Raw genomic sequence first — 19,916 nt, forward strand, 5'->3', positions numbered from 1 at the left:
TTTTTGGTATTTTTCCATTTAATAGATTGGCTGTTACATTCCAAATAGTTTTTACCGTAAAATCCTTATAGTCTTGGCCGTTTTTCCATTTCACATTAAATGCTCAATCGGTCAAAATATTGGCCAGTGCCGAGATTGAGATGTTCGCATCCAAAATGTAGTTTCTACCTTTAATAAAGTCCATAAACTGTTTCCATACATACTGGTGATTAATTATACTATTTTTCGGCTTACTTTCGGCAACTTTTTCTTCAATTGCACTTAAAGAATCGTTTCCAAATCGAGACATTTTTAGAATACCTACACAAAACATCCCCCTTTAGAACTTCGTCTGTCATGTTAAGAAATGAAAGTAAATAATAAAACGCCTCTCGTGTTTGTTCGCACTCAAAAAATTTCAATTAATGCCTGTATATATTTTTTAAATTTACATTTTTTTAATTGTAAAGTAATATATTACATTTAAATAAAAAAAAAAAAAAAAAAAAAAAAAAAATACTTTTTAAATAAAAACGATATGTATAAAATTCAATATATGTATGTATGTATATTTGTCATAGGCAGGTCGTATATGAAATGAAATATAAATGGCACAAACGCTTACTTACATTCAATAAACAGTCCATGTTTTTATCTGCAATCCGAACGCAATATTTCTATTTACAAATAAATATAAAAAAATTCACAGTCCCTTACAAAGATGCAACCGGGGGGGGGGGGGGGGGGGGGGGGGGGGTGGGGGGGCATTGAAAATGATTGAAAAAAAAACGAAAAATATTTTTTATAGAAAAAAATTGTTAGTGTTAATTACATACATATGTTTAAAATAACGACTAACAAAAATACAACAAGATTTATAGATTCACTGAAAAAGTAGTAGTGTTAACATTAAATAAAACATATTATATTATCATAAAATACATATTAAAAAAAAAAAAAAAAATAAACCAACAAAAACCGAAAAAACAAAATAAACATGACAAAACATCCAGTTAACATAATGACAGATCATGATCAATGTCAGATAAATAATTCTTACCGAAAGTTACACTTTACGATATATCATATTTTTAACTGTAAAGGCAAACCCCATTTTAACACAAAACTTTTTAATACCTTACACTGTATCTAAAAACTTTTAAATTACTAAATTCTTACCCACGCTTCTGTTTTTCTAGGCTGTTGTGCGTCACGTCACAGATTAACATGCCCACGTTTGCACCACATTGCGATGCTGCAGACCACTTGGTAGACCGGTCGTAGAAAAATTTATGTTATACAACTTGTATCAATCTACACAATATTATCAAAAACTGTTTTTCCTTAAAATTTTCAATTTTGTGAAAATGGAGCATAGATGTTTTTTTATTTTTCATGCTTTTTTTATTTTTTTTTTTTTATTTTTTTTTTATTGGTTATTTTTTAATTCTGAAGATAATTGGAGGAAGATATATTTCGTTATGATGGCACTAAATAAACCCTTGTAATAGAAATTTTAATACTGTCCTAGTTATGTTATAGTATTGCATTTTTGTACACCAAACTTTCATTCCCTATATTCTACTCCCTACGGTATATAATTTCATAAATTACGCTATCTTGTGCCAATTTTATATGTGTAAAACCAAGTCAGAGTTTATATAAAATTTACTCTAACTTTACAACCCATTTGGTTGATGAATTTCAAAAATTTTTTTTTTTTTTTTTTTTTTTTTTTTTTTTTTTTTTTTTGTTTGAAATATAAATTTTCATACTAACATAACTATTCGAGGAGAATTTAATACTCCGGCCTCACGAGGAATGAATTCCTAAAATCGCTTGTGTAGCTTATTCACTAATCACTAATTTCATTTAAACGAACCTTTGTGCTAATATTATTACTAAAACTGGCGCTAGAAAACTCTACTCTAAAATAATCTAAAAACTAATATATAATCTAACTGACACATACCACTGACAAAGACAAATAATTCTCATTTCTGGAGGTATTGTGTGGTGTTTTTCAGGTATGTTTAGTATTTAGTCGTTTACACAAGAAATAGCCATTAAGCACTATACAAAATATCATGACAACTACAACATAAATTCATCCTTTCATTTAAAAAAATAATCATCAAAGATTGGTAAGTGGTTTCGGCGGAGGAATGTCAACAAAGAAAACCCTTGAGCTTTTATATATCATGGTATTATTAATTATTTTCCAAATATTGTGAGCTTTTGCAAATTTTATAAATATTTCAGACTCGCAAATATCGTACTCCACCGTGTCCAGCCTGTTTAGCCAAAAGTAGGCCGATTCCTCTTCAGCGACGCGCGGACCTGGCCCGAAGGAAATCTTGAAACGCTTTTTTCCCAAAATTCGCGCATAGGAATAAGTTGAGTGCGTAGCGTATTGCGTATAAATCGATTCTGAAAGATTCTTATCTCGGTATATACCATGTTAGCAATTTATTAATTAATCGCGATTAATGGATAAATGGTGAAAATGTCCACTAAACTTACCGCTCATTAATGTTTTTATTTATTTTGTTATGTTTTTTTTTTTTTTTTTTTTTTAATTTTTATTCAATAACGTATATTTCCTTCATTGTGATTTTTAATTTTAAGGCGAAAGTAAGTAAACATTTGTTAGGAAAAGAACAACACTGTAATAGTTGTAAGAGAGAATGAAGGAAAGGAGGGAAAATTAGGTTTTATTGTCTGTGTGGAAGGAAAGCGAAGAAGTAAGATTAATGGCTTCTATAGAACTCTTTTGCCTATAGAAGAAAGGATGCTTTATACGTAACCCAGAATAGGTGACATTAACGTCCATCACACCTTAGGACCCATTACTTTATTACTGTACGCTAACTCGGCAAATAACTGAGAATACTACTGTTTAATAATGAATTTAGAAAGTTAAACTCAACCAGTAAAACGATTGATCTACTTAGATTAAAACCTCGAAATATAAATTTGCGGAGTAATATGTGACCTACTAACTGTTGTTGAATAGTAGAGCGAGGTGTAAGGGCGGCGCGTTATCGGCACTGTCTATTAGCGAAGAGAGACCGAGCTCTTTCTATAGGCCTCGTTTAAACGGGACTTTAATAGTTAGGCCTATTAGACGTCGAAAAAATCTTGTATGCCTCACCCGTATGCCACTCTTGTTTAAGCAGGGTTAATCGTAAAGAAATATGATTTAACAGAGTATTAAAAACCAGGCGAGAGAGATATTGAATGGTGTATTTGATCTGTTCTGCATATCACAGCTCATAAATGAGGATTGGCCTTATAATGTTATGAATTTAAATCTTCTTTAAGGATATAAATATACCTTTTTTTAACGACTTTTAAGTTACCCCTAGGAAAAAATCTGTGCACGTACCTACCAGAATTGTTACAGGTTAATTCATGAAACAAATTGTGTACACATAATAATTCGTGGTATTAGTGGTAGTATATTGGAATCAGCTTGCATTAGTGGAGCAATTATAAGTGATGAGAAATTCTGGTATTTAATTTGTATTTTTTAAAACAAAAATGTACAGAATCTACTTCTACTTCTACAGAACATTTTCAGCGTTGTTACTACCTTGTAAAGGATAACAAGAAGTTTTGTTGATAAACATTTTGCTTTTTATCTGTCAGATCATTTCTTATGAAAATTACAATTAGATTTACTAATTGAAAGAGACGCTGGTGAATGTTTAAAAACATTGACGTAATAAAGTGTTCCAACTAAAGAAGGGGGTCACGAAAATTATCCTCTTCCAGACTTGGAGTGTTTGATGCGTGTAATGTGTATATATAATTACATACAGTTCAAACGATAGCTTTATAGCCCTTGGAAAAAGTTCTCGAATCGTAATTAGTAGATTAGCGTCCCACACCGCAGGATGTATATCTCTGGATTTTTCTAATACCGCGGTGAGATATCCGTCCCTGGTGCGCACAATTTTAAAACTATAAGCTAAATTCCCTCCCGCTACCAGTCTAGGTGGCCGCGCCGGCCCTAGCGCGGCGGTCGGTATTCATTTTTTTCAAAGATTTATTGGATATCTAATGTTCAAGGGACCATGGGGCAAAACGGGAAGAGTGGGAAGATAATACATTACGGAACTGCCCTCATAAATACGATCGAACTTCTGACTTCAGGAAGTCGTTTGATCGATGAATATATTCCGCTGTCCGAGTCGAAATGTTCTGAATTTTTACTTAGTAGATTGATAAAGAACCTGATGATGCGAAAGGTAAAGTTAGATTTGTTGCAGAAACATGTTTTTTTTATGATACAGAAAATGCTGAAAATTATAAGTAATATTGGTTTATTGGAAGTGAAGGAACGATGAATACGCAATTTAACGGCCGATCAAATACGATGATGTTATTATAATTTGACAATTAACCCTATAGCCACTATATGCCAACAAGTCATTGAGACAGGAGAACCAAAGATGCATTCTATCCATAAAGGTATCTGCCAAAAGTTGGTTGCAAGTATACCTGATATAAACCAGTTAAACTCATTCGGTTGTGCGAGTAGAAACCCTTGTCCTTCAAATGTTAGAACTGCGGTCTGGATAACTCGACATGAGTGAGGTTTAACCGGGATAATAATATTAATATACAACGATTAATATAATATATTTAAAAAAAATTGTATATATATAATTTTTAGGTGTTTATACTCCATCTTAATATTTAAAGAGGCCTTACTTTTTTAAGCCTTAGTAAGAAATCTAAGTATCTCAAAATTATTCCAAATGCTTAATTACGTCGATGAATAAACCAGGAAGTCTCATATATATTAGTTTATCCATACATTGGTATGGGTATTTTGGACATTGATATAAAGTATACACAGATATTGATCTGTGCAATTTATTACCAAAGTTTATTATAATTGTATATTTTTTTTTTGATAATTTTCAGTAACTAATGATATGCATATATATATATATACTGACTAAAAACGAGAGAGCGACAATCTGCTCGATATTAAGGTTAAACGGAACCAATATAATGATTTATTATTTTTTAATATGTATATGTTTAATATTATAATCTATAATGAATCTATTTATATACTTATAACTGCAAGAAATATATTTCTACTTTATGAATTACATGAATTTCTAGTTTTTCCTGAAATTCTGAGATAAAAAGTAGTAACTGTTAAGAAACATTTATGGTAAATATTTATATGCAGTAAACCTTAGACACATCATATCTTACAAAAGCCTATTTCAACGAGAAACCATCCAGATATATTTAATGAAAAAATATCAGTCTGCGAAAGTTTACATAATTGTTTAATATTTTTTTTTTTTTATAAAATTTTAGAATTTTGTGGGTTATAATTATTACAACTGTAACTGTAAAAAAAACTACTTTTTTTTCGATAATTTTTTTTTTTTTTTTGTCAAATTTGTCAAAATATATTAAGTATTGGCCCAAAACACATACACTGCGTTTATAGACCTGAAATGTGTATAATATAAAATACTCTAAAGTAATGTGATATTCCAACATATGAAAGTCAAAGATTTACAAATTAGCATTTAACACCCGTTATCCATAAGGAACGCTTCCTTTTGGAATGACATGACACATGTTATTCTTAAATTTAGAATAACAACTTACATTCCATAGAATACCTTTTAGCCAAGAGATAGAGAAATTCCTTTTGCAAAATAAGAAAAAATAGGAAACTTTTTTTTTTTCTTTTTAATATTATATTCATTTTTTTTTTTTTTTTATATTAGCTATGAAAATCTAGGATAATTACTATTCTATTAATTATATATTATATTTATTATATACATATTTGAGTTGGTTGTCGCCTATTATCGCACTATATACACTGGAGGGTACTATATACACTGGAGGGTACTATATACACTGGAGGGTACTATATACACTGGAGGGTACCTAATTGGCCGCTCGTGCCTCATGTATCACCCCCCCCCCTTCTTTTTCAAAGAGGAAGGTAAAGACAATTCGGCATATCTGACACAAATATCTGGATACATTCCGTTGTTTGTATCTTTTCCTCAAGGCAAGGTTCAAACGTAAATTTATCCAGAGGTCCTTCTTCCTCATGATTTTTCATTTGAAAATTCTTCAGAGGGAAAAATAGTTGATACCTTTCGTACAAGATACCGTCAACCACATTAGTACTATGCGTCCGGTATCTATAACAACCGTCCATATTTGTTCCATTATTATTTATTAAACATAAATATTTTCTCTTCACTTTCAATAGAAATATTAAGTTCCTACGACGAACATTGTTTAAGAGTTTTATAACCCAGGGATTTTTTTTTTTTTTTTAAGAGTTTGATTTCGAAAATATGCTGGAGTGCATTCAATCTATAACAAGTACAGACAAGGGAAGAGGAATGGCGACATTGCCATTGACCTCCTTGGTAATATTAGGGAGCTAAATATTTTCTCTAAGATATAAAAGTTGGACCTTGTTCTGTACTTAAGCCAGATCATTGGCTAAGACTAAATTCATCTCCCGAAGAAGAATGTATCATCATCGAGAGTCGAATGTTCTGTAGTCTTTTTGGATTGCCCTTCCCCCAGCAAACTGCACAAATCGCTAGATTTGGTTATTTTCCTCTTCCTAGTTGCTGACCTTGTGTTCGATCTGTTATGAGATAGTGACACTTAAATAACGACTGTCCTGCTTTTTAAACGTACAGCCTAATTAATAGATTGTGTGGGAGTTCCTGTGAAATATATTTTTTTTTTTTTTTGGAGGGCTAAAATTTTTAGAATTATCACTTAAATTCTTTGTGAAGTCAACTGTCTACGATACGAGACCGAAAAGTTCATTTATAAAGAATCTCCTTTCACACGAGAAAGGCATTCACTAAAAATTAAAAAAAATTTTGTATCATTGAGACAAGCGACTTTCGATTATATTAAAAATCTCGATAGCCGACTCTGGAATATTAAAAAAAATCCCTCACACACGATAGAGGACTAGTCTAAAAGTACTTAACCTTGTACGCCTATAAAAGAACACTGAAAATAACAACCGTTTAACCAATATTCCTCATCCTTGTTTTTTCTTTCCTTCTAATCCCTCACAGTTTCTGGATCTTACTCTATTGTATTCGCATCCAATATTCTCTAAAAAATAAAATATTCTAAAAGACCTTTACCTTGTAATTAAGTGGTAATTAATTCGATAAGAGCTATCGATAACTGATAGAGATAAAGTCCGCAAGATGCCAATCATAAGGAAGGTCTCCTTTCCGAGAAGGTTACCTTTTCAACAGTCTTTAGCCTCACTGAAGAACAACAGCTCGATATAAGGCTTGAGCTGCGTCTGTTTCACCATCTCTTCCTGCCTCTACTCTCCTGGTTTAGAGCTACATAGTAATATCCAAAATGAGTAGAGAATAAACAAAATGGCTTCATCGATCTACGACGAAGAAATCACGAAAGACGAATGACGAATGCACGAAAGACCGACCAGGGCCAGTCAACTGAGATATACGACCTTGAACGATCTTTTTTTGGTGTAGTAATTTCCTGGGGCGCTAGATGGCGTATTTTTTATTTTAATTTTTCTAGTTGCCTAACAATTGCGTACAAAATTGTTTTTATAGTTGCCTAAATAGGCCTATTAATTATGTTCTGTCATTGTTCTGTATGTCAAATCAGTTTCCGTTTCCGGCTTCCTCCTTCCTCTTCAGTTGTGTTTTGCAGTTGAACGGAGATGTGTGTTTCGCTGTTTTCTGGTTGTTTGACTGTTTTTCGCAATCTTCATTTTACAATCGTGATTTTGTATTTTGAACTTTGTTTTGTGTTTGACTTTTAAGATCTTTATTAAAGGTAAGGTTTAAGTTAAAGCTCTTTGATTTATCTAACAATTTTATTTAATAATCCGAGAAAGTGAGGTGAGGTAACCTAACCAAGTCCAAATGTTCGTGAATCTTATTTTTTAACAATGTAATATTTACAACGCCATATATTTTACAAAAAAATTGATCAACTCCATATTTTTGTATAAACTCTTCCAATAATGTGATATTACACAATTGTACAAGTCCATATGTAAAAATACACGTAAATAAAACATTGTTTCTAATGGACGTCACTTTCTCTTGTATTCCAATGATATTTGTTGTGTTCTTTAAATCTTTTGGTACTATAAATAAATATTATACTTTTTAATCTGTTGTTTTATTTGTTTGTAAATGTTTCATGGTATAATTTTTCTGTAAATTAAAATAAATTATTATTTATTGTAGGTTTTTATGCACATAATGATATAAGCAAACCATTTAACACTTTACAATAGTTTAACCTGGTTTAACCTTTATATATAAATCCTTGTTTTTTACCATTTGACTTGTTTGCCAATGTTGGGACCAATCAGATGACTACACATTATTTTGTAGAAATCTGATTGGCACTAACTGGCGAACAAGTCATACGTCTTGCTTAAAAATAAATTGCATCTATTTAGATTTGCTGCCACATTTGTTTTCTCTTTCCTGTGGCTAGGTGCCAGCAATTACAATATATTAGATAAGTAGATTTCTATTAAATTTGAAACCGTTTTGAAACTAAAAAATGCATGGGAGTTAGCGTTCTTCTTTAGTGTGTTCTGTGATACCGACCGCCGCGCCAGGGCCGGCGCGGCCACCTAGACTGGTAGCGGGAGGGAATTTAGCTTATAGCTTTAAAATTGTGCACGCAGGGACGGTACTACGTATAGAAAAATCAAGATAATACATTCGGACTGGACGCGAATATAATTAATCGTTGTTTTATAATAAAAACCATAAAACATTTATTTGTGAGTAAAAAATGCAATGGTTGGATATCTCTCCTTTATAATTAGGTTACTAATAATACACTAAAATAATTAGAAAAAAATCTTGTAATTATTTAGTAATTACGTCAATATTAATTAATTGACTTTCTAGTCTATTTTATTTTATGTACAAATATATTATTAAATTTTAAGCATTAAGTAATAAAACACTTTGTGCCCTCTTATATCGTAAGAGGTTACGAAATATACTCCTGGTTACACCCCTTATAGAAAACAGCGTAAGGGGTGGAAATAAATTGTATAATCACTGTTTTTTATAATAAAAACTATAAAACATTTCTTATTTGTGATTAAAAAACAAAAACAATGCATTGGTTAAAATAAGTACATTCAATACATGTATGTGTTATAACATAATATAGCCATTACTATTATACTATTATTATTAAAATAATATGTGTGTAACATATTTCTTAACGAATTAACGTGTAACAGACATTTATATGCCCAGTATATTTCTGTTTAACAAACCAATCAGGAAAATCCAAAACCTACCGTAATAGGAGTATAAGATGATTAAACTTATATAATGACAACTACTTATGGAATAACAAATTGCTCATCACTGTCAGCTAGCTACTGGGGTTCAGGCAGAATATGCCCTAGAGTACCTACAGCTACCTATGACGTAGGTAGATTAAAGCTTATTTCGACGTTACCTCTCACTTCGGTGTCACAAGCTGAATTTTCAGGGATGGAAGTACAGCATGATATGGGGACCCTTATTCCGAAAGTAGTACAAAATTAGACCGGGTAAGAGGGCACTATCATCAAAAATCGTATATAATTAATACCACCGTATAGAGAAAACAAATACTTATTTTTTGAACCAGGACACAATAAAGTCTTCATAGGGAGTAATTTTTTATAATTATTTACAAAAAAAACATTTCCATTAGCTCTTATGACCAAAAAAAACTTTAAACATGAATAATCATTTCAATCATGCGAAAATTTGGTTTAAAATAGATTTTAATATACTTTCATTTAACGTAAAACGAAGGCTCAAATGAAAAAAAAAGAAACAATTTTAAAAGTTTTCGCTATATGCCTTGACAAGGTATCAAAGCAAACCTTATGTATGGTTTTTAAACTAATAAAGATATATCAATAAACAATCAGCGATGTAATGGTTTTTGCGCGCGCTGGCCGACTGCCGCCGTTGCGCCGAGATTTCCTATACCCTTGTATATGTATATGACGGCATGGTGTGGCAAATGTAGCATTTTAATTCGATTTGGGCTCCCTTATATAGGATAACAGAAACATTTTCAATGTTATCCAACAACACTAAAATCACTGAAACTTCCGCGGCTGACAACGAAAACTGAAAAATATAACGGCACTTTTTGTTTTGGACCTGCATATCAACATTACGCTGTACTATTATGTGTTTGTTGTTGAAATAATATAAAATATCTAATTATAATTTGTAAATTTTAATATTTTAACATGATTTTAACTACTTTTGACAATAACTAACTTTTTGTTATCAGGATGACATTTTAGACGGCAACTGACATATATGTCATAATATTTGAATCTTAAATATGTATGTAATATAATTTAAATTACTATAATGCAACTTTATGCTAAGAAAACATTTATACATTCACAAAATACAACAAAGTCTAATACCTAATATAGTATGAAAACAATGAATATTGAATTAAAATTGAAAAAGTTAATCGCGACCCCTTGTGTCAAAATTAGATGATTAAATTTTCGCAATTTTCACACCATTTGATGACCGGTGGCGCCTCTAGTGTTTGCTCGGGCGGTTGATCTTTTATTCCCGCTTATGGCCATTAAAGAAAAAGTTCTAATGGGGGATGTTTTGTGAATACCTATTAAAAATAATTTATGTATAAGTGACAAATGTGTCATTGTCACTTAGACATTCTGCGGGAAATGTTCGCCGGGTAATTTTCGATTTTAGCAGGCAGTCTTCATATATTATATCACGGGACCTATAAATTTGATCGATTAAACTGTTCAAATATATTTTGCGCGTGATTTTGCTTGGAAAATAGTTGAATGCACAATAATTTAATAAAAACCCTCGACCGCTTTGCGGTCTCGGGTTTTTATTCTAAAATTATTGTGCATGAAACTATTTTCTAAAAAGCAAAATCATGCGAAAAATTATTTGGGTAGTTTAAACAATTAAATTTATAGGCTGAGTGATATACGGCTAGATTATTTCCTGAATGACTTAGAATGAAGCGAATGACTTAGGATGAAACAAATAACTATAAGAATAATTATAGTTAATATTACTATAAGAATTATAGAAATATTACTAAACCGTGAGTTCATACAGCGGTAAATAAAATTTAAAGACTTCAAAATGACGTCTCGTAAGTAATGTTTGTGCTTCTGCTACCTTGGTTACGCATCCCAACAATGCATCGAGGACCGTTTCGCATGTCAACATATCAAATTCTGACGTACTTTTCTCCACTTATTTGTTCAAAATAATATCGACTAAGGGGTTTTCACCGATTAAAATCGTTATTAAGTCATACACATGAGCTGTAAATCAATGTTTTTAAATGAACTGTTGCCAAAATCTCTCAGAATTAGTGATAAACGACAAAAAGAAAACCCAAAAGGAAGCCGAAAAAATAATCGCGGTTAAACTGGTCTTGGGATTTAATCACTTATCTAAACAAAATTTATTCGAAAAATTAGATTAGCTGATTGGTCCATTTCTCGATGAGGGAAATAATCGCCGAAAATTACCCGCTTCATATGGGATTTTTTGTACATGAGTGAAATATTCTAGAAAATATTTTCTGTGTGTAACGGGACGGTTTCGTGGCAACAGTGATATTGGCTTCACGAAATTAATTATAAGTCAGAATTGCTACGAGAAAAAAAACTTTACTTATGTCGAAGAAAATTCCTATATCAGTAGTTCGTTGACTCACCCTGTACATCAAACAATTATTTTTATCAAAAAAAATGTATTACTCTCTCTCCCTCTCCAAAGCAAACCAAATACTCTTTGATACAGAGGTGAAGCTAAAAAAAACACTTGTGTGTAGCCGCAGCAGGCAACTATTACTGATTAACAACAAAATGAATTAACACCCTCCAAATAACCACGCTAACCAACCTGATTGGTCAAGCTTAATAGATGGTTGCTGGGGCTAGACACTGCTAAAAAAACGTGTAGATGAAATTAAAACGGACCCGCTGCTCTTTTTATTTTAATTGTTTGCTGAAGTGTGGTAATTGAATTGCGAACGTCAGGGGCATCCGTGTTAAATATCTAACGATGTTAAATAAATTAATGTTATCTACAAAAAACATCCAAAAAAAAATAGTTAATTAGGTATTCCATTTATTTATATTTAACTTAAGTTCCTTTAAGGACGTAAGTTAGAAAGTAGCTGTATTAAGGTATGTAGAGAGAGTAACATATTATTTATTAGATATAAATAAAACGTTGGTTAAGGTTTTTCATATTGTATTATTAAAAATTAATCTTAAAAAAAATAATACATCTTGGTAAAAATTAAATTAATTTCTTGGGCTGATATGGTCATTAATTTTGAAATTTTACACTTTTTGACTTATGTGTTTCTAGTCGTTCTCAAGTAAAATATGCAGTATCTCCCCGGATTGTCTTTATAAGAGGTTTGCTTATTCTAAAATTATTATTCCCGTTTATACTTTTCCCAATTTTCATATGCCGTTTTAGAGAAAATTAAAAAAACGTGAAAAATTTATTAAATTTAAGAGCTCCTAAGAATCAAAAAGCGTTTCTATGGTAATAATATTTCGATTTCATTCTTTGATAGATAGTTAATTATTATTAATTTTGATTAGCGTTATATTTTTTTCTTTATTAAAGTTGTTGGATTCTATCCCTTCCTCCCATCCTTTACCCGAAAAACCTTAGTGGGTACGTAGCTGTAGTCGAGTACGCAGAGAGACAAGATCGGCCGAGTACACAGTGTACACCTCCAAGCGCGCGCTATTCTCAAGTGTTTTGTTCAAGCAAAAAATCAACAAGTACGAGTCCAGAACGGGAATAAAGGTGAGTGCCCACAGTCCTGATACATTAACTCACCCTAATGAACTGAGCCCCTTAATTCTCGCCCGTAACATTGGTCCTTCCGCCGCAGATCCCTTTCTGAACTACGTACATATTTTACTGATACTCAATTAAATTGATTATCATAATTAATTTCTCAAAATTATCTAAATATCATTAATATTTTTGTAATATATTATTTTAAATATATTCAATAAAATAAATTCTCGAACAAAATCTATATTTATCTTCTCTTTAGCGCAGTAAAAAAAAGGTAGTACATTTTTTGTCACTGGTTCCACTGGCCAGGAATTTGCCACCGACCGATCGATTTTTAAATTGCCGTACCGGTGTTAAAAGCGATATCTAGCGCTGTTTCGCGATACTGGTCCGGATATTTCTTTTTTACGCTCAAATTTATCGATACGCATTTAGTCTCAACTCTAAGCTGTTCTCTCTCTTAATAATTTAATTAATAAATACACTCAATTAATTCCAATACCTTAGTAAAAATAATAATTATTTTCTCTCTCTCTCTCTCTCTCTCTCTCACACACACACACACATACACTCTCTCAGTGAATTATTCTATTTCTCTCTTACTCTCTTAGTTAATTACTCTCTCTCTCTCTCTCTCTCTCTCTCTCTCTCTCTCTCTCTCTCTCTCTCAGTTAATTATTATATTCTATAATATTTTATTTTCTCACCTTATAAGGTAAAAATATAATAATTATTTTCTCATATAATATTCTATTGTAGAATATATCATTCCCTCTCTCTCTCTCTCTCTCAGTTAATTATTATATTCTATAATATTTTATTTTCTCACATTATAGCATTCCATTTCTCTCTTACGCTCTAATTAATTATTATACTCATTTTCGCTATGTCTGCAGACGCTCGCAAATTAAAAACACTTATAGCTCAACGCTCTGTAGAACTTACTAGAATTAAAGAACTTAAAAAATCCGCTGATCAAGCTCTTGAAGATCCAAATTTTCACCCTAACTTTAGATGTAGAGCAAAACACTTAGAAGATATTTATAAAACTTTTAATAAGATTCATAATAATATAATTTTATTAGTCTCCGCACAGGATAATGGCGATATTGATCCTCATGTCAAAATTCAAACTGAATTTAATGATTATTATTTTCACATTGAAGCATTATTCACAAATTTATTCCGCAAACGAAATCGGAGCTGGATACTACACAATTACAAAACACTACTGCTCAATGTTCGGTAAAACTTCCTAAAATTGAGGTACCCCATTTTGATGGTGAATTTAAACATTGGCAAACATTTATCGATATGTTTGATTCTCTTATACACTGTAACTCGTCTCTTAGTGATATATCGAAATACAACTATCTAGTGAGTTTCTTACGAGGTCCTCCTTTAGCTTTGGTATCTAGTACTCCACTTGCCAATCAAAATTATAATATAGCATATCAAGCCTTAAAAAATAAGTACGATAAGAAACGTTTGATTGCAAAAGCTCACTGGCAGGCTCTAGAAAATATTAAGCCCATCTCTAACGAAAATAATCATGAAGCTCTAAGAAATATGATTGATATTTATACTCGTAATATTACAATTTTAAATAACTTGGGTTTTCCCACAGAGAGCTGGAGTTTTGTGCTATTTAATATGATTTATGATAGACTTCCAGAAATTTTGCAAACTAATTTTGAACTGGAATGTGGCTCTGTTTTATCACAAGATATGCTATACCTCAAATCATACGATACACTCATTGAATTTTTAGAAAAACAATGTTCAGCTAAAGATACAATCTCTCTAACTAAATCGTTTTCTCATTTTAATAAAAATAGTAATTATGACAAAACTAAAACGAAGTATTCACAAAAAAGTTATAAAAATAAACCTACCTCTTCCTTTGTTGTCAACACTCAGTTGAAACAAAATTTAACTTGTCAAGTTTGTAACAAGGATCATTTTATTTATAACTGTCCAGATTTTATTGCTTTTACTCCAAAACAGAGATATGATTTAATTAAATCCCGAAGTTGGTGCTCAAACTGTCTCGGCACTAGACATTCTTCTAAGAGTTGTAATTCTCGTTCCTCATGCCGAACTTGTGGCAAAAAACATCATTCGCTTTTACATTTCGAAGGTCAAATAACAACTCCTGTAAACGTTCCTCCATCCACTTCATCGCAAACTCTTCCAGTTCTGCAAGCAAGCAGCTCTATCTCAGAAGTTGTATCTACAAATTTATTTGCAAAACATAAGAATAAAGCTCTTCTTTCTACAGCATTAATCAATGTTCAAGATGCGTGGGGTAATTTTCATGTAATACGCGCTGTAATTGACAGTGGAAGTGAAAGTCACTTTATTTCAAAATCTTGTTTTAATAAATTAGGTTTATCTAAATTTTTCCTCCCCATCCAATTGTGTGGCATCGGGAAAAATATTTCCAAAGGTTCTCACGGTGTTAGATGCAACATTAAACCTATTGGAAAGTCTGATCCGATCTACTCCTTGGAGTTTATTATATTAAACGAAATTAGTGATAATTTACCGATTAATTCTCTTCCCGTTGAACAGTTCTCAAAGTTTTCTCAATTGCCCTTAGCTGATCCCAACTTTCACCTCTCTAAACCCGTAGATATACTTTTGGGTGCAGATATTTATGGTTTCTTGATAACAGGAAACAAACTCCTCTCAGATCCAGATCAACCCGTCGCTTTAGAAACTATATTTGGATGGATAATTACAGGAAGAGTTAAAACATCTAGTGTTTCACTCTCTGTAAACTCATACTTTCTTACCTCTTATGCTTCCTTGGATCAATCACTTCAAAGATTCTGGGAGTTAGAGGACGTTCCACAATCCTCGACGCTTTCTTCAGATGAAAAGCTTGCCGAAGAACACTTTTGTAAAACATTTTCACGCACTCTTTCTGGACGTTATAAAGTATCTTTACCATTTAAAACTTTGGAACCGATCTTTGAAGGTTCTAGAGATGTCGCCCTTCGTAGATTTTTCTCGCTCGAAAAACGATTGCTTCGAAACCCCCAACTTTATTCTCAATATTCTAATTACATGCGTGAATATTTAGATTCTCAATATATGATTGCCGTGCAAAATCCTTCTCCCAACGCTTATTCTTATTATCTGCTTCATCATTGCGTAATCCGACCAGATAGTCTCACGACCAAACTTAGAGTTGTTTTTGATGCTTCCGCTCGAGATTACACAAATAAATCTTTGAATGACACTCTCTTAACTGGGCCAAAATTACAGTCAGATATTTTATCTATTTTGCTTCGATTTAGATCGCTTTTTATTGTATTTGCTAGCGATATTAAACAAATGTTTAGTCAAATTCTTGTTAATGAAAATCATACTTAATACCTAAAATTTTTATGGCGATTTTACCCTAATGAGCCCATTCAAGAATACAAACTTACTCGTGTTACTTTTGGTTTAAGCTGTAGCCCATTTTTAGCCATTCGAGTTATAAAACAAATTGCTTTAGAAAATTTAGTAAAATATCCCGAAGCATCAAAGATTTTAGATATGGAGACGTATGTCGATGATATTATATCTGGTTGCGATTCTCTTTCTCTTGCTATAAAAATTCAACGCGATCTCATTTTTATACTCAAACACAGCGGTTTTGAACTTAGAAAATGGACTTAGAATAGCTCAGATTTTCTTTCTCAGTTATCTCCAAATGAATGCAAAATGGATTCTTCTCTCTCTTTAAATATAAATTCTCTTTCTTCCTCTAAAGTTCTAGGACTAAACTGGAATCCCTCTACAGATGAATTTTTCTTTGATTCACCAGAGTTGTCCTTGACAAACAAAATCTGTAACAAACGCAATATTCTTTCCAAACTCGCAAGCATATTCGATCCTTGTGGCATGTTAGTTCCTCTCACTCTTCACCTAAAACTGATTATACAAGATTTGTGTAGTTAGGTATAAATTGGGATGATCCTGCTCCCAATAACATTGCTACATCTTGGCATCAACTCGTTCAAGAATTACCTTGTATTTTCTCTCTCAAAGTTCCTCGATATTTTCTCACTCTCAAATATTTATCCCTGGAAGTACATGGTTTTTGTGATGCTAGTGAAAAAGGCTATTGTGCAGTAATTTATTTTAGGAAAATTCTTCCAGATAACTCTGTAAAAACAAATTTTGTCTGCGCTAAAGGCAAAGTAGCTCCACTCAAAAATCTCAATTCCAAGACTGGAACTCTGTGCAGCCTTACTTCTGACCAGGTTAATTGATTTCGTTAGCACTTCTCTTTCTAATAAACTTATTAATGTTAGTAAGTGATTGCATGGTCCGACTCGATGGTTGTTTTGCATTGGCTTAAAAGTGAACCATATAAGTGGAACACCTTTGTAAGCAATCGAGTTTCCCAAATTCAAGAGAAATTACCTCCTTCTTGTTGGCGTCATGTAGTCTCCAAAGACAACCCCGCTGATCCAGGTTCTCGTGGTCTTCAACCTAGCGAGTTACTCGACAATGCCTTATGGTGGGCGGGACCTCCATGGCTAAGCCAACCGGAATCTTATTGGCCGCAATCAATTTTTACTTTCCCTAAAACTGAAGAAGAACAACGACATATATTGACATGTACTTCACAGTCCTCATTGTTTGATACTCTGTTTGAAAAGTTCTCTTCTTTCTCTAAAATTATAAATATTGTCACGTTTTGCAGACGCTTTCTCTATAATACTCGACATTCTAAATCTCGTAAAACCTCTCCTCTCTCGAAATTTGAAATAAATGAAACTCTAGAATGTATTATTAAATGTGTTCAATCACAATATTATGCTAGGGAAATTCTCTTAATAAATAATTGCAAATCTCTAAATTTCTCTCAAAAACATCCCGCACTCTTACCCAATAATCATAAATTTACTACTCTACTCATAGAATATACTCATAAACTCTATTTGCATCCCGGTCCCCAAACTCTTCACTATATTCTCGCTCAACAATACTGGATTGTTTCTGCTAGAAAAACAATTCGTAGTGTTCTCTTTAAATGTCCTCAATGCTTTCTGCGCTAATCCAGTAATGCCTCAGCCTCCTATTATGGGAGATATTCCTGCTGTAAGACTTTCTCAAGTAAAACCTTTCTCTGAAGTTGGATGCGACTATGGTGGTCCATTCTCTTTATTAAGATATCGTGCACGAGGTGCTAAGTCCTGTAAAGCCTATATTTGCTTATTTGTGTGCATGGCCACGAAAGCTTTGCACTTAGAACTGGTTTCCGACCTTTCCTCCGAGACTTTTCTGGGTGCACTGCGTCGATTCATTTCTCGTAGAGGTCGCTGCAATCATATTTATTCCGATTGTGGAACGAACTTTGTCGGAGCTTCTAGAGAACTGATTAATATGCTAAAATCCGCCGCTGAGCAAGAACAAATTTCCTGGCACTTCAATCCTCCAAGCGCGCCTCATTTTGGTGGCCTGTGGGAAGCAGGAATAAAGTCTGTAAAAAACTCACATTAAAAGGGTTATTGGTGATCAATTGCTCACGTATGAGGAATTTTATACGCTACTGGTTCAAATAGAAGCAGTGCTTAATTCTCGTCCATTGTGTCCACAAAGCTCTGATCCTAATGACTTGTCAGTTCTTACTCCAGGACATTTTTTAACCCTAGAGCCGTTAAACGCCCCTCCGGAAGATGATCTTTCCGGGATAAAATTAAATCATCTCTCTCGCTGGCAGTTGATATCACGCTTGCACCAAAGCTTTTTGGAGCCGATGGTCTAAAGAATACCTTCAAACACTTTTACAAAGAGCTAAATGGAATGACTCTACTATTTCAATAGAAATAAACTCGGTTGTTTTAATAAAGGATGATAATCTAATTCCGCTCAAATGGAGCATTGGAAGAGTCTTAGAGATTCACCCGGGCCATGATCGTGTTACACGCGTGGTTACTTTAAAAACAGCAAAAGGCATTCTTAAAAGACCAGTGACAAAAATATGCCCATTGCCTTACTGCAAATCTCAAAATTAAAATTTACTCTCTAAAATAAAACATAAACGCAAAAAAAACATAATCTCATTATAAACATAATTAACATCTCTTATTTAATTACTTTTCTCTACTCTATAACAAATGTAAACTCTCTTAATATTTAATTAAATTACACTCATGCATTAACCCCAATAATGCATTTTTCTAAATTTCCTCTAAATTTAACTTCATAAATTTCACTCTTACTTTCTTTTAAACATAACGCATTTTTTCACTATTCTCAAACGAAAATGGAAAATATTTCATTTTGGTGGGCGGTATGTTGGATTCTATCCCTTCCTCCCATCCTTTACCCGAAAAACCTTAGTGGGTACGTAGCCGTAGTCGAGTACGCAGAGAGACAAGATCGGCCGAGTACACAGTGTACACCTCCAAGCGGGCGCTATCCTCAAGTGTTTTGTTCAAGCAAAAAATCAACAAGTACGAGTCCAGAACGGGAATAAAGGTGAGTGCCCACAGTCCTGATACATTAACTCACCCTAATGAACTGAGCCCCTTAATTCTCGCCCGTAACAAAAGTATCATATTTTCCGATAAATATTATCACCCTTTCCATAGCATTGAACTAAATAAATTTTGTGCCTCTTTATCATTTTTAAACCAGCAAAAAATATGACTTTAATTAAATAAATTAATTTAAATTCTATCCATAACAATCTATCAAAGAATGAAACCGAAATTTCATTTTTACAGGACTTCAAAATAATATCAACTATATTTTCATGTTTTTTTTTTATTTTCTTTAAAACGATATAGTATAAATGCGATTAACCATTCTAGAACAAACAAAAAATTTTATGAAGAGTGCATTTTTTTTTCAAAATGTCAACTAATAAAAAAGTTGTTCCTCTTGTAAAGACAATTCGGGGACATAACTACATTTCCTCTATTACAATTTTATTTATTGAAAAACTAATATTAAATAAATATAAAGGTTCATTCCAACCGGACCGAGAACCGATCCTGGGACGGTAATTTCTAGTCGCCC

At 32.5% G+C, this 19,916-nt stretch overlaps 2 protein-coding genes across 3 annotated transcripts in view; both read left to right on the forward strand.

Annotated features, from left to right (window-relative positions):
• The first annotated feature begins 12,156 nt into the window (after window positions 1-12,156).
• LOC115886878 (cytochrome P450 4C1-like) overlaps window positions 12,157-19,916 on the forward strand; it is a 52,083-nt gene continuing 44,323 nt past the window's right edge. For both annotated transcript variants that reach the window (XM_030906202.1, XM_030906203.1), the window contains exon 1: window positions 12,157-12,250. The gene's annotated coding sequence lies outside the window, so the exon portion shown is untranslated. The remainder of the gene's footprint in view (window positions 12,251-19,916) is intronic.
• On the forward strand, window positions 17,955-18,392 carry LOC115886847. The gene has a single exon (XM_030906150.1). It carries the CDS (start codon window positions 17,955-17,957, stop codon window positions 18,390-18,392), a length of 438 nt encoding a protein of 145 aa, XP_030762010.1.

The sequence above is a fragment of the Sitophilus oryzae genome, unplaced genomic scaffold, assembly GCF_002938485.1.
Source record: "Sitophilus oryzae breed Bouriz unplaced genomic scaffold, Soryzae_2.0 scaffold_499_pilon_pilon, whole genome shotgun sequence".
NCBI lineage: Eukaryota > Metazoa > Arthropoda > Insecta > Coleoptera > Curculionidae > Sitophilus > Sitophilus oryzae.

What these genes read in the sequence shown, in the direction of transcription:
- LOC115886847 (XM_030906150.1), top strand. Translation starts at nt 17,955, where the DNA reads ATGCCTCAGCCTCCTATTATGGGAGATATTCCTGCTGTAAGACTTTCT.